The sequence below is a fragment of the Athene cunicularia genome (genome assembly GCF_003259725.1).
Source record: "Athene cunicularia isolate RWA chromosome 5 unlocalized genomic scaffold, athCun1 chr5_part1, whole genome shotgun sequence".
NCBI lineage: Eukaryota > Metazoa > Chordata > Aves > Strigiformes > Strigidae > Athene > Athene cunicularia.
The window spans coordinates 22,725,022-22,740,688 of NW_020799101.1; the positions used below are offsets into that span (position 1 = coordinate 22,725,022).

The 15,667-nt window shown below is 33.3% G+C and overlaps 1 protein-coding gene across 1 annotated transcript in view; it reads left to right on the forward strand.

Annotated features, from left to right (window-relative positions):
• Window positions 1-13,217, forward strand: part of CEP128 (centrosomal protein 128) — a 121,925-nt gene extending 108,708 nt beyond the window's left edge. Inside the window, exons 20-23 of the mRNA XM_026849569.1 lie at window positions 1,013-1,090; window positions 3,110-3,223; window positions 6,870-6,978; window positions 11,801-13,217. Coding sequence (XP_026705370.1) covers window positions 1,013-1,090; window positions 3,110-3,223; window positions 6,870-6,978; window positions 11,801-11,895 — 396 coding nt within the window. The 3' untranslated portion in view covers window positions 11,896-13,217. The remainder of the gene's footprint in view (window positions 1-1,012; window positions 1,091-3,109; window positions 3,224-6,869; window positions 6,979-11,800) is intronic.
• The last annotated feature ends 2,450 nt before the right edge of the window (window positions 13,218-15,667 follow it).

Below are 15,667 nucleotides of genomic sequence, written 5' to 3' on the forward strand. Positions count from 1 at the left end.
GACTTTCCAAGACTAGCAACAGAGCTTTTCTAGTTAAGGGCAAGTTAATTCAGTTTGCACAGACTTTACAGCATAACAATATTTGACTTCAGGGTTGAATAATTTTATTGTTGTATAGATTTTTTTCTTTAAAGTGCCAGGGCAGTAATATGGTTAATGAAGCCCATCATTGGTAGATTGCATAACTAGACTAACAGCACCTTATCCAAAGAAGTGTGATTTATAGAATGGTGGAAGGAATACCAACTGTTCAGAAAGTAGAAACAGTTTCTACTTGCTCTTCAGCAAATAATAGAAGGGCAGCATTTGAGAAGCTACAGAGGCATCTGGTTTATGGGGCATGACTACTCTTTATGCATAACCAACCAACTTCACCTGTGCACAAATCTCCAATCATGATACCTATTTTCTTCTGTTCTTTGCATCTTGCTGTAGATTACATTTTTTGTGTCATGGGTGTGAATCTGAAATCTTGTTGTTGAGTCCAACCCTAACTCTCCCTAGAGTGGTAATTCATTTTTCAGCAGTACATACCATATGTTTAAGCCAAAAATATGAAATTTGATTGCTCTATATTTAGCTGAGTACTAACTGCAATATATTTGTATTTGGAGGAAAAAAAAAAAAAAAAAGGACGTTTCTGCTATGTGTTTAACTACAAAGATATAAACATTGAGTACAGATTTGTTTTTGTTAAATGCACTTTACTCTTTGAAGTGCAATAAAAGAAAATTTCATTCTGAAGGCTACGTAAACTCTAAAATTCTAAATAAGTACTGTTCTGCTCAATAAATTGGTAACTATTCATGGAGATTCAAATTAAGGAAACTGTGCTGTGTGTTTTATTTTATCCTTCTTTTTCCTTAACAGCCTGATTACTGTTGACCTGTTTAATTTACAAACACATACATACCTCTAAACTTTTTCCATAGATGTAATAGGTTTTTAATGTTTGAGGGGGCTGAAAGAATTGATTATTTTTTTATGTTTTATCTTGTGTTCTATTCTTTAGAGTACTCGAGTAGCTTTAGACCATCTGGAATCTGTTCCTGAGAAACTGGGCCTTTTAGAAGATTTCAAAGATACTGGAGTGAGAAGTATTTCATTTGACTCTTTCAGTAGTTCTAAAATCTTTTGGTTAACTACTGTCCTCTCCATATGTATAGATAAATTGGTTAATGAGATACTTAAAATTAAATGCATACATATTATACAGACAAAAACATACAGATGTTTGTTTTCATGTTTATACAGATTTTTTTTTTGTTGTTATAAATTTAGTCCTAATTAGTAGCACTGCTGAGGAGCTCCATAATGTAAGCAAACATTGATAACTGGGCATAGTAGGTCAAGTTCTAATTACTAGTTCAGTATATTTTTATTGAGTGGTGTTATCTGATATTACTTGTTAAAAAATGAAATTTTTGTAACAAAATAAATTATGCCAGTTATTATAATATTTAAAGTAATGAGTGAAAATAGGTGTGCTTTACAGCTTTTTGTTGTTGTGTTGACAGAATGCCAATAATTGTTACTTATTTTCCCAGTATCACTATGAAATCAAGGTGTGTTTGTTTGGACATAGTGACATATTGACAGTAGTGGTGGAGTACTGTCAAGAGTGATAAACCTCAAATTATCCTATCAAAATCTTGAGTGGCAAAGTGGCTAAATCACTATATTACTATTACTTTCCATACATGAAGTTGGTAATTTGCTAAAAAATAATTTGAAACCTCATTGCACAATACAAATTTTAAATCAGTATTAAATCATAGATGCTTAATAATTTACATTTTTTTTTCCTATATAGAATTTCTCGTCCTGAGGTAATCATAAACATTTAAAAACATACTTGTTTGGAACATTGTTTATTCTAAGTGTTCTTGTGTGAGGTCATGTGTTAATAATTGTTTGCTATTTTATTGCTGTCAATAACAGAGTTAGGTACACAAATGCTGATTGAAATGTTTGGGTTTTTTAAAGAAAAATGTTGTTGAACTGTATAGTTGTAATTTCACATTTGAAGTATCCTCAGAATAGCTTTTTGCTCTGACAGTGGTTGACATTTGCCTTCTGTTTCTGATGGCTCTGCACTGCTAAAGGAAAAATTCTGCTCTCAGCTAGGGAAAGCAGAAGCTTGAATGTGGGGTTTCTATAATCACCTTCACACTTGCAGTCTCTTACTTAATATTGATATGAAATGATGTTGCCATTTTCTGCTTTGCTGTAGTTATCACTTAACCACCATTTGTGAGACTGGAACCCAAATTCTTTGGTTTAATTTGAGCTCTGTTCTTCTCTCCTGATGCTTTGTTTTTTTAAGATGTTTTCTTAAGATGAGTCCCTACCAACAACTGTGTGTTGTTCAGTAAATTTATTATTCAAGACAGCTAAGCTTTATACCTTAGTTGTGAGAATTATGTCAGTTTGGAGTTTCATTAATTCTTCTATTTGAAAATAATACACTGGATTTTTTTGTACTGCAGCATAATTTACTCTCAAGTGGTATGCATGATTGAAATATTTCAAAGCCAGTCATTGCTTTCCACTGCTAGCAAGTTCTATCCTCAATGTTTTCATAGGAAGGGAGAAGGAAAGAGAAAGTAAATCTTTGATAATGCCTCACAAGTTGCCTCATAGTTGTATTAATTCATTCATAGTGGACCATTAGCTACTTCAGTGAGAAGTGTTACATTTTCTTATTTAAAAATATTGTTTAGTCCGTATCCTTAGAACACTTTTTTTTTTCAAGTGCTTGTACCGTATTGTAATTAATGTTTCATCATTATGGAATTTCTGTGTTAGAAGGAATGGTATCACAGAATTTTGGAGTTACAAGAAATTGTTCATCAGTTAAGGATGAGGCCATTCATTTTTTAACCTATTTTCATTTTAACATTACTTTTCTGTACAGAAATTCTACTTTCATATGGCATAATTCTACTTTCATATGGCACTTGTATTTCAGCTTCTGAAAGTTGGTGATTATTCATTCTTGCTGTACTGAAAATTCTTGGTGTGATAGCTGTGTTTATAATAGCCAGCCAACATTTATTAACTGCTTTTCACATTACAAAATCGTTTAGATCTTTCAATGCATTTCTAGGAGTCCCATTGCCGAAGGGAGATGATTGAGGAAAGGTATACAAAGTATAAAGAAATAGTGAGTTCTCTACAGCAACAGCTGGAAGATTCAAAACAAAGAGTCCAACAATTCAAGGTATGTGTGTGTGCTGTACTTTTGTTTCCTGATTAGTTTCAGTGAGCAACATGAGCTTGTTTGATGTATATTAACTCTTAGTACAACCAGAGACAAAAATCACACACAAATGGTTCTGGTTTATGTAGCTGCCATGGGTGATGTAAAATTTGATAACAGAAGTATTGTCTTCATTATAAATTGCCATGGATACTTTCCAAAAATCTTTAAAATTTCATTATAAAGTGTCTAACCATGTCTTAGTACTCTGAAGTGTTTACCAGTTTTGTCAAATTGCTGTCTACAACATTTTTTTTGATTGCTTTGTTCAATTTTCCCTTGTTCTTTCATCTAAAAGATAAATATAGTAACCTGTTTCCTCTATTAAAAGGATGATTAATTTGTAGATGGTATATATTGATTTTTCAGTAGTTGATCTTTGCATTCTTTACAAAAGATACTGTATGATATCTCTTTCATACACAAATGAAATCCAAGCAAATAGAAGTGTTTTGCTAAGGGTCACTCAGCAGACTGATAGCACTGCTAAGCATAATTTCCTAACTCCCTGCAGTACAAATACAGTGCTCTTGTTTAGAAACATTGCCTGTAATGAGTTCACTTTTCCAATTGTTAACACACTTTCTTTCTCTTCATATTAACTTGTTCATCGTCGTATCACTTCTCACTGTATGTCATTGTGATAGCAGTTTATTTTGGCAGAGCTATGATTTCTTATGGATGTGGTTGAAATAAGTAAAATAAATGATCAGAACTGAAAAATTCTGCTACTTATAACAATCAATCAAGATTCTTCGGCACTGAATCTTGCCAGGGTCTCTATAAGAAGTTGAGCTCAAAATCTAGGATCATATACCATGTATCAAAATACTTTAAGCTGTTTGTGTTCCCCACCTCCTTCACAGCAGTATTCCTTCTGTAAAATGAGGACATGCTTGCCAGTAGGTCTTTTAAAAAGTGGAAAAAATAAAATAAATACAGAATATTTTAGTTTAGTAAGTTGCTGTTGTAAGAAGATGGCATTAAGCTACTTAAAAATCTATCTCGCTCTTCTGTAAGAAAGAATCGAAAGGAAGGAACAGGACAGGTTCACTTTCAGTCTGTTGCTAATGATAATCTTCAGGTTTTTTAATTTCTCTGGCCTTCATACGAGTTATTAATTCAGTAGCCATAGAAATTTGGAAAACATTGAAAAGCTAAGTGGAATGCAATCAGCTGACAGTAGAATATAATATTGCACTAAGCTGACTGAACTTACAGAGCTTGCATGATTTGAACTCTATATTCAGAATCCAGTATAAAGCTGATTCCAAAACAATATTTCCTCTTTCTTTAGACAACAGAGAGCATTTAATGGCTTCCATTTAGTCAGGCCTAATTGGGTTTTTGCATGACAGAGAGTACTTTTTGCTGTCACAGCTGTTAGAAATAGAACAGAATGTTCAAAAACAAGTAACAGACGGGTGCTAATCTGATTTCAGTGATCAGGCTAGCTTAGTCTAAGAAAACCCTTTCTAATGCTTGCCTTTCTTACCCTCCCTTGGAACTAACTGAAATGCATTATTGTTTAATTTTCTTTATTTTACTATTTGTCAGTTGGGAATCTCTAAATCAATAGCTGGAAGAGTGTAGGCTTGAGGATATCAAAGTCCATTCTTTATGACAGTTTTGATTCTTGCTCTGTACACAACATAGTGCTTCTGCTATTCAAAGTAGACAGATATTTGGTAGATGATAAGAAAATGCATGTTTTAAAAAAGGGAGTTCTTGTAAAATTTTTACAAAGATCATTTTAGATAGGCTAATTCCAAAAGTAATTTTTTCTCCTCTGTTATGCTCTTCTTTCTAGCCTTTATTGTAATAGAGTTTTTTTCCAGTTTGCTTGCCAACATTAATCTCAGACAGGCATTATCTAATCCTGTGTCCTAGCCTCTTTTCATTTTAAGGAGCAAAACTGAAATTGCAGTTGAATGTTCCCCTAGAAACAATTTTCTTCCTTGATTTCATTTGTCCCCATTCAATCTTCCTACTCCTCTGTAGTCTTGTAAGATGACTGCAAAATACCTGTTGATTAGAAGTCTTGGAATATCATAATTGCTATTTTTATGTGCTAAAATTTAATATTTCCAGTAATGAAGGAGGCCAGAGGCTGGCAGAATACCATCAAGTACAACAATTACGATCTTTCAACTAAGAAAGGGGTGAGGCATAGTAGATAAACCAGAAATTGGGGAAAAGAAGGTAACTATAATGTATAAAAATAAAATAAATAACAGATAAATACCAACCAAAGCAAAATCAAAAGAGAAGGCTAGAGGAAAACTAAAAATAAATATTATGATGGATGGATGCAAATATTTTAGGACAGTTTCACTGCCACAAACAACTGACCATCTAATCAAACACAGCATGCATATGTAATTGTAAATGATGCACATAAGAAAAGTTTAAATTCCTATAAACAGAAAGTAATTTTGTATTGCAGATGCTTGTAGAAGCACCTTGCTTGTTTAAAAGCTCTGTTCTAAGGTAGCAATTCTGAAAGCAGACTGAAAAGGCTAAAACTTTTTTGTATTCTTTAAAAGTTGTTACAGTGCTATGTACACTTTCTATATTAAGTCTCTCATCAGCACATAAAGGGATTCATATGTATAGTTCCCATTAGTCTTAACAGGAGTAAATCCCTCTTCAGTGATGGGACAAAAGCTCATTGTATCTCTAAATTAATGTTGAATTTTTGTCTTCTGTTTAGTTTCCAAATCTTAGTATCAGCATGAATGATAAATTGCACAATGTTTTAACAAAATTCACTGGGGATGTGTATGATAAGAATTCAGTAGCAAAATTTAGTGTTTTATAAACTGATGCATTTGTGCATTATTATATCTTATAATTTCAAGAAAGAATAATTTGGATACCAAGCCAAGCTTTTAATCTTATTTTGGAAGGTATTGCACCTGGGGACTACTTGCTGCAGTGCTAATAAAAATTTACTGAGATTTTTGTTTAAATGGCCTTTTTAAAATTATCATCCTTTTTTAGCTTATAGACCAAATGACTTTACTCACCCAAAAGCTACACTGTATGGGTCTAACCATAAACAGTAACAGTGTACTTTAGACTTTAATAGTTTAACAAAAAAAAAAAGGAAAAGCAACTTCAGGTATTTTGATATGCAAATCAACAAAGTTTGAGTTTCCTCAGTGGCAGGGAAAGTGGATTTTTTTTATTACTACTTACTTGTGGAAATTCAGTGAATTAGTGTGGACCATTCATTGATAAGGAATTCATCATTCACTGATGTCTGCCCTGCCACTATGCTTTATCCTGAACTGTGGATGTGATGGAAACAAGAAAGGGAGCATTTTTACAACTTATTGTAGGGACAAAACTTGCAAATCTCCAATGCTTTTCTAAAGGAAAAGCAGATCTTGCAGAGATTTTGTAACGATGAAGTGAGCCTGAAATTCATAAGTAAGTTAATGTGAATCTAACTGCAACATTGAGAATTCTGAGAACTCAAATTAGTATTTTGCAGCATGTGTGAAATCACAGCATATACCTGTATGTATGCTACTGTATGTTTTTTGTTAAAGTTTACAGCTGCTTGATATTAACAGATATACATTATTTTTGTCTGCCATAGGATGTGAAAATGGATACTGAAATTTCTGATGTAGAATTGGCTGTTCCCTCTTCTAGTTGGCGAACTCAGAACAGCTTTCTGTCCAGCTCACTGCTCTCAGATTCAGGTTGTAAGTATTGTTTCACAGAAAAAATCTACAAGTAATGTATTTTCCTTTTTCAAAACTGTTTTACTTAGGAGAGCAAGGCACTACATTTTTGAGAAAAACAATGCTAGAACCATCTTAAGAGTCCTCCTGTGCTTTAGTTTTAGATACTGGGTGGATGCCTTTGTCTAGGAAGTACTTCATTACATCCCACTGATAGTTGTTTGGGTTTGTTTAACTGGGACATAAAATATATTCTGTTTGTCATCCAAACCTATGCCAAAAAGAAAGTGCTGCACTTGGATTCTGAATCTCTTCATGAAGAATCTGAGCTGTGTAAAAGCTGTGTATCTTTCCAGGGACCAAAGAGACATCCTTGGTCAAGGATTCTTTCCCAGATCTTTTGTTTGTACCAATTAGTCTCATGCTTGTGTAGCAGTTTAACAGTGGAAGTTGAATTCAATAATTCTGCTTCTACTTCATTAGTTGTTTTTAATTATTCTTTCTATCCCTTAGTGCATATACAACTTGTCATGCAAAGTCACAGGATTTCTGTAACAGCTAGGAACTGCTCAGTAAAGGATATGGCATATTAGATCCATATCTGGTACAGACACACCTTTGCATGAGTGTCAAAACTAACCAAGTTTTTTTTAAGGGTTTTTTTTTTGTATATCAGCACATGGGTATCAGAATACTTTTCTTCAGAAGGATATCACCTTCCATTTCTTTTCAAGAGCCAGTTTGTGTACTGGAACCTATTCAGTAAGTTGCATTCTATGTAATGGAAAGTCCTATTTCAGGCTTCATTGCACTTTCAAACCTTTTCATAGAATGAGTGCTGCAGTACATACTGCTCACCAGTAAGTCCTGAGCTGATCTGATGAGGTTAAAGATAATTGATTTATTTTTCTTTCAGAGTCTGTGGGTTGTGATTAACATCTTTTTTTCAGAGCATACTGAATAACAATAGTGGGGAAAAAGCATAAGAAGAGCAAATGCCTCCATCTCATCTGTACTTCAGGAACAGTTTCCCCTGACTCAGAGTTGTTTTTCCATTTTCCTTAAACTCGTCCCTGTCAGTGTCTTTCATGTCAAAGTACAGCTCAGCCTGGTTGGGGTATAGAAAAGAAATAACCTATACCTTGGAGGCATGTTGGACTAGATGACCTCCAGTGGTCCCTTCCAACTTCCACAACTCTGTGATTCCACTGCAAAAACTTGCTGAAATTTAAAGATGCAGCATAAATGTTCCTAAAATATTACAATATGTTTATATTGCTTAACCTGAATGGAACTTGATAAGACTTTGTTACTTTAGTACTTTTTAATCAGTTTTAAGCAGTTGTCAGAGAAATAGGATCCATGTAATCTGAATACCAATCTGGTGAACTAGTTCTGGGTATTTATTCTCTGTTTCGACCAGTTTTTACTGGCACTAAGATTTCTGGAGGTAAAAAAAATAAGCGATGAATGAAAGACGTTGATTCAGTGTTGATAATTATGAAATATTTGCAAAGTTTTCAGCATTTGAGGAAGGCTCCTTTTGAAATCATGTTCAGGCATGGCTGATGGGCTTCTTTTGTTTTTCTTGCTTAAAACTTTTAGAAAGGTATTTTCCACATTGTAAATTAAGCTGATCTTCATATTTTCCAAATCACAGAATGGTGCTGAGGGTTTTTTTTAGTTTTGTTCTTTTGCCCAGATGGTAAAGAGTTATTTTTAAATTTTTTTTTTTTTAAAAGGCAAAAAATAAGAAAATGGTGATTTTATTTTTTTCCACTTTTTTCTATTTGTTTTTAAGGGAAAGGAACTGGATACAAAAGTCTTTAGAGTTCTAGTTTCTTACTTGTATTCTATGAAAAATCCATTAATTAAATTTTCTGAGGCTAAACAGAGAAGTAGGCATAGAATATTTTTCCAATACTTGATTTGATTTGACTCTGATAAAATGAAGGTGGTGTTCTTAATTTCTCACTTGGTTGTTTCTTTTCCCCCAAGAGTTAGTCCTATTATATGTTCTTTATGCTTAGTAAGCAAGTATGAGAGCAAGTCAGGTGCCTGTTGAAGATGTCTGATGTCATTTTAGATGTCCTAGAAATATGCTTCTAGCTGTCATTCCAGGAAGGCATGGTTTTCCCATCAGTCCTACCACATCTTACACAGCCCTTTGCAGATGTCTGTGGTAGCTTATGGCACTAAGCTGTGTGAATTACTGCATAGACTTTGGTTAGTGACTGAATGTTTTACTCTTATGTCGAACTTAATCTCCACCAGTCAAATGTGTGTTTTGAAGTTGTTGCTATAGTTCTCGAGGACAGTAAAAATTCTGCAGTGGTATTAACATTAAGGAGCTTTTCTTGTAATTGCCAGTGAGTGGCAGATCAGCGACTTCAGTCATATTAGTCACATAAATGCCATGAACTTTTAATTTCAGTAGTGATATCAATTAGTTATAATTTGAGACTTTGACAGCGAGGTATGGTTTGAGGTCTTTTGCTCCCAAATCTCCTATAGCTTTTAATAAATCTACCTATAAATGTCATCACCTATTTTGTGTGGTTAATTTATCTCATTACTTCTTCAAAACCAGAAGAATGGACTTTCATTTACCTTTTGAGCAATTTGCAAGCCTTTGTGATTTAATGTTTCCCCCTTCCATCACTCTTAAATTCTGAAAACTTTATAAACTGTAGAGTCAATAAGTATTACTAGAAGGTGTCCTCCCAATATGGGGGCCTTATGAATTGTAGGGAGCACCAGGGTGGAGAGCCAGACACGTTATTATATCACAAATTCTATCAAATAATTTATCTGCAAGGTGGATCCTGGAATTTAAGTTTAAAATTAATTGAAGAAAGAAGAGAAAAAATTATGAAAAAAATAAATAAGGGAACGTCTGCTTCCATATATATACATTTAGTAAAAAGTTGCCAATTGCAGTGGTCACTTAAAAGGAAAGGTAATTAACTTGAACGTTCTTCTTTTATGTCTGGTCTTCATGTTTCTGATATAATTTCTACAATTAGCTTTTCCATAGCAAACTATTTTAAAGATGCTGTGGGAATTACCTTTTATTTCTGTACTCATTTTCTTAGAAAGGAAGAAGTTTAAGTGAAAAAATTTATATGAGGAAGCATTCATTAGACATGGTTTCCAGTCTGTATTATTATCAGACCAAAACAGTTGGTCTAAAAAGTCATTACTGCTTGTTATCTAAAGAATAATCCTCAGATATTGTTTTTCATGATGACTCTATTTTTCTTTAATTCTGTATTACAAAGGTCCCTAGAGTTACACATGCTTTGCATTAGCTTTGTGAATTGAGTCTTGCCTTTCTCTTTGTACAGTTCATCACTTCAAGGTTTTAACGTGGATGGTGTCCCAGAAGCCATATGGCTTTCAGGCTTTCTATTGTTGTTGGGAATTTATGTTCCAGGGCTTCATAAGCTGTGACTTTATGGAGAAAATAGCCACCATTTTTTGCAATTTTTCTAGCTAGGATCACAGTCTTCCCTGGCCCTTTGTCTCTGGTGATACACAACACTCTTGTGTCAACATGGTATACAGTAGGAATGATATAACAGTTAAATAAAAACAAGTTGTTCTGAATGTGGATTTTATTGTCATAACAATTAATTCCTGCAATATATGCTGATGTCTGTCTTTATCCCTCTATGTATAGTTTTTCATAATTTCTAAGACTGTTTGTATTGACATTTATAAATAATTAAAAGTAAAAAGACATTGTAACATCATGATGATGTGGGACACCATTCTAGAACAAAATCTTCTAAGGCCGCTCAGGGACAAGAACATGGAATGATTGGAAACTTGACATCATCACTTTGAAAAATGCAAATTGATTTAGTTTAGCAATGAATTTTCTTTATGATTTTTCACTTTACTTGGAACCTCCTGTTGGTCAGTACTCAACTGAAATAGCGTACAGTGGAATAGTTTTGGACCAAACTTTATGCTGAAAAAATAACTCACTGTTTTACTAGTGTCACAGACACAGTGATTTCACTCTCCTTCTGAAAGTGAAAACATCTCACTTCTCCTAATCAAACTGTGAAGACTTGCTTCCTATTAATAACTTTTGACTGTATACTGATACAACTTCAGTAGACTATTAAAAATGTCACTCTGCGTATTTATTACAATCAGGAAGGACCACTTTTCTTACACACTTATGATATAAGGAAGGCCATTAAGAGAAGGGTATGTTGTATAAGCCGATATCCACTTTCTTCCCCTTAATTTCTTCCTTTTGTTAAGTAATTGCTAGATGTTTAGATGTTTGGATTTTTTTCCTCCAACACTTTATCATAAGATGTTCTGTCAATTCGTATTGTCTAGATTTTGATGCAATATAATGTATGTATAAATGAGTATTGTGTATGCACCCTGCTGTGAAGATATATATACACATTATGGCATCTTATGAACAGCTATTCAGTGTCACTTTATGACTTTAGTCCATGCTATTGGTAAAGATATTTCTTGGGAAATTTTCTGAGTGGTTTGTTCTGTCTTATTTAAACAAAAATACTGGGAAAGTGTGGGGAAAAAATGGAGAATAAATGTTAGTGGAATTATAATTTTTTTAAAATGCAGTTTGCATTTTGCTGTTTAAGAAAGGTCTTGACTATGCATGTATTATATAGTACTAAAATTTATTTAGAAAAATCAGTCAGTTTTTCAATTCATAGCATTATGAATATTTGTGTGTAAATTATGTTACATTGATAAACATTGTTCATAAACATTGATGGTCAGTCAGCAAAATGTATGTGTTTCTCTGAAGGTGTTCATTAACTTTTTTTGTCTGACTTCTTTCTAGCACTTACGAAAAGACTGGTTCCTTTTGATACAAGTGCCACCAAGGAAGATTCCATTAGTGAAATAAAGCTGCAAGCAGAAAGTGGGAAGCAGTAGAACATTTTATAAAAACACACCAGTTTTCTCTGTGGTAAATTCCATTCCCCTCCTTTTTGGGTTTGAACAGTAGTAATTCCATCTACTGTAGGAGTGATGCAACCTTAGCGATTCAGCTATTGCCAAATGCTTAAATGAAAGAGGACCAAGAGTGAGTCTAATGCACTCGTGATAATTTCTGTAATTTGTACACCAAAGGTTTTCTGGCATTATGCTGTTCTCTTGTATTTGTTTTTGCAGGCCTCCTAAACTAATTTTATGGTATTCCTGACATACTATGAAATGAAAAACCGATGACGTTAATCTTTGCTATGAGCATATTAACCTGTGTACAGGAATTTTTCTAACATTTGGGTTTTTATAACATTTAGTAACATTATTAATAATGAAAACATAATCAGAAATTACCTTTGTATTAATATTTATTCTGAGAGTCATTATGCAGTGTTGTGCGGGCACATTTGTGATTTTAGGTTCTTCAGTTTGCCACAATCTTTTAAGACAAAAGTGATAAATATTAAACAAAACTAAAATTTCCTCAAAATCAGTGGAAATTCATATCATGATTTCAGGTTCAGTGTATATCTGTTATAAGATGTTCAGAATTATTTTTCTGACCAGAACAGTTTTATCAGATGACCTCTGGTAAGGCCCTTAACGGCATCTGAATCTCACCCATCTCTATTAAGCATGTTGAAGGGCAGTGCTATGTGGCTGTGAAAAGTTTAATAGCAGGGTTTCATGATCATTTATTTATTCTGTTTTGTTCTCTATTAGAAGAGATGTGTCATATTGATTTAAAAAAGTTATGGAAATACAATATTACACAGGTGTATTTGTTTGGATATCTGTATTCAAAAAAAAATTGGATACAATTCTGTGTTACTGTGTCTCAAACAGCACATCACAGCAGAATTTTCTTCTGTCACAAGAAATACAAGTGTTTCTGGTTCTTGTTTTGTTCTCCTTTCTAGTGCTTCTGGTTGAACCACTACTAACGTGCCTTTAAAAAACCTGCCAAATCTATCAGATTGTAGCAACATGAACAGCATTGGAACCATTTTGTTTTGTAGGCTCCTTTCTTATTTAGGAATCCTACTTCTCTGACACAGTCTTTTTTTAATCACTGTAGATGTCTCAGGCATAATTTGCAGGTCACTATGTGCCACGTGAAAATGGGACCTTTTATTTTTTTTTTTTCTTCATTTGTTAAATTTTCTGAAGTGTACTGCAGTCCCAGTAGGTTCTTTGTACAGTGAACCTACTTGATAATGCCCTTGTATTCATCCTGTTTCAAACAGTACTTCTTTCTGAGAACATCAAAATCATACAAGGAAATGAGAAAAATATTTAATTCATTTTTCTTTCGTTTTCTATGCACTTATATGACTTAAAATTGTAAAAATTTCTAATTTGGTTTAAAAAGTTTTCTTTGCCTTTTGTATATGTATAATGCTGTGCATTGTAGTGCTGGCATTGGCTTTTTGCAGACTTCTGGCACATCTACTCATTCAGAAGGTCAAGAAAGCAAAACAGGCACATCCATCTCGTGATCTCAACAGCAGTGACAGGGCCAAGACAGAAACATAAACAAATTAATTTCTACTCTGGGAAGGCGGGACAAATAGAAACCTGTTTGTTTCATGGTCTACAAAGAGTGTGGATATCATGAAGCCGTATTTAGCTCAAGCCACAGTTACCATAAACTAAACCTACTTTAAGTGTATTCAACATTTGTAATTTATTTTTTTAATTAGATCAGATCACAGCTGGAAATATGGTGTTTAAAATATTTTAGCTGGTTTGCCTGGTGAAACATTAAAAAATTGGAAAATAAAATGTCACCAGCTTGCAGACTTTATGGTACCTACAAGTTATGGCTAAAAGTATGGAAAGGTCATTTTAAAATACATTACAAATTGGTAATCATGCTCCCAAAACACCTCATGTTGTAATGAGGTCTGATGCATGGATTGCTGATGGATAAATATATGCCCAAACCACTTTACTGAAGTTGAAACAATTTTGGGATAAAGTGCCTGTTGGTAAATGGATGGAGCTTGAAGAGTCTCAGCTGAGAAGTAATACACAGAAAAATAATATCCTCTCTTTGAGTTTCCTCAGGAATTTGTAAAAGTCAGAAATCTGGTATGTTTCCTTAAAACGGCATCACTACTGCTTTATAGTGTTAGAATGCTATAAGCAGTCTGAACTCCCTCATTATTACATCAAGTATTAAATTGATTTGTGAACATGCAGGACAGAAACATCTACTAGATGAATAATTTTGGCTTTAAGACTTTAAATATGCTCAGTGCTTAGTATAGTTGCCTTTGGCCATGTGACTGAGGTTTCAGCAGAGTTTTAGATCCTTTTTAAAAATTTTCTAAAAAGGCTGGAAGAACCAGAAGGGAAGAAGTCAAACCACAAAAAAAGAGAGGAATTTTTAATGAGTAGGCTTACAGACTCCAAAGCCAGGAAATTCTTTCTTAAATTTACCCTCTTGGCATGGCAATCCAGATAGCATGTAATATTCGTCTGTCTTCCACCTTTGATAGAGGTTCATATTACAAAGTGAATTTTATTTCCTTTTTACTGAGGGCTAAAGTTCCGTTCATGACATTATGTGAAACTGTCCCTTTGTGGTTAAAGAAATAATATTTTTTCCATATTGGCCTGAAATAATATTCCTCTGACCAGTTTCAAAGTAGAAAACCAGATAGTTTTTTAGTAAAACATTTTGTATATTTCAGATCTTAAAAATTGCTGCCCCTTCTGGCAATCAGATTTTTTTTTTTAATACTTTAACTCTTTAATGACCTGTTTTTAAATTCTTGCCCAAAACAGTAGTTTTCAATAATCAAAAAATGTGGTATCATACCTGAAAATGGTGGTTGGTTGGTTGGTTCTGTTCAGCATTTTGTAAATCAGGCAACTTTTGTATGTATGTACTAAGTGCATACACATATAACAAGCTAATATCAGACATCCATGGTTTTTTAATGCTGTCCTGAAATAGTCATTCAATATTGTGTTTTCAGAAATGCACTGGCCCTTTATTTCAGCATCAAATAATTGTCACTTGAATAACCTTTAAATTATATTGCCCTTCAGTTCCTTAATGTTTTGCAGCAGACTTAAGAGTACTTATTTTTAAATACCTTTGAGATGATATTTACTAAATATTCAAAATAATTAATTTTTATTATGTAATTATGTCAACCTAAGAAGAAACATCAAAATAAAACTTAGTCCAGGATAAAAAAAAATTAAATTTTCAGTGTAAAACAAAGCAATTTTCTTACATTTACTTCTCACATTTTTTATGGAAGCCAGTTTTCAGTGATGGTGAAAGTATTTCTTGGATATTCAAACGTCAGCCACATTTTTACTAGCTATCCCACCAAAATAAATAAAGAAAATATTCTGAAATTCATTAGAAGAAATAAAATACTATTTAAAAATCCACTTTTGAGCCAAGGAATCTGCATATCAGTTCATCTCTGGCTTACAAGGCATATTCTGTGCACTGAATGGATTTTTCATGAATGAAAGTGCCAATATTAGCCTGAAAGTAAACAAGTAGGTATTTTTGTAACACTGATACCATTTTTATGGCTAAAAATTAGTAGTATGAAATCTGAATACATTCTCATATCTACAACACACAGAAAAACTTATTCATTAATTTATTTGGGACTGCTTGTTACAGTCAAATATTACCATGGCTTTGTTAAACTCTTCTTGTTCAAAGTATTAGTACTATATTTAT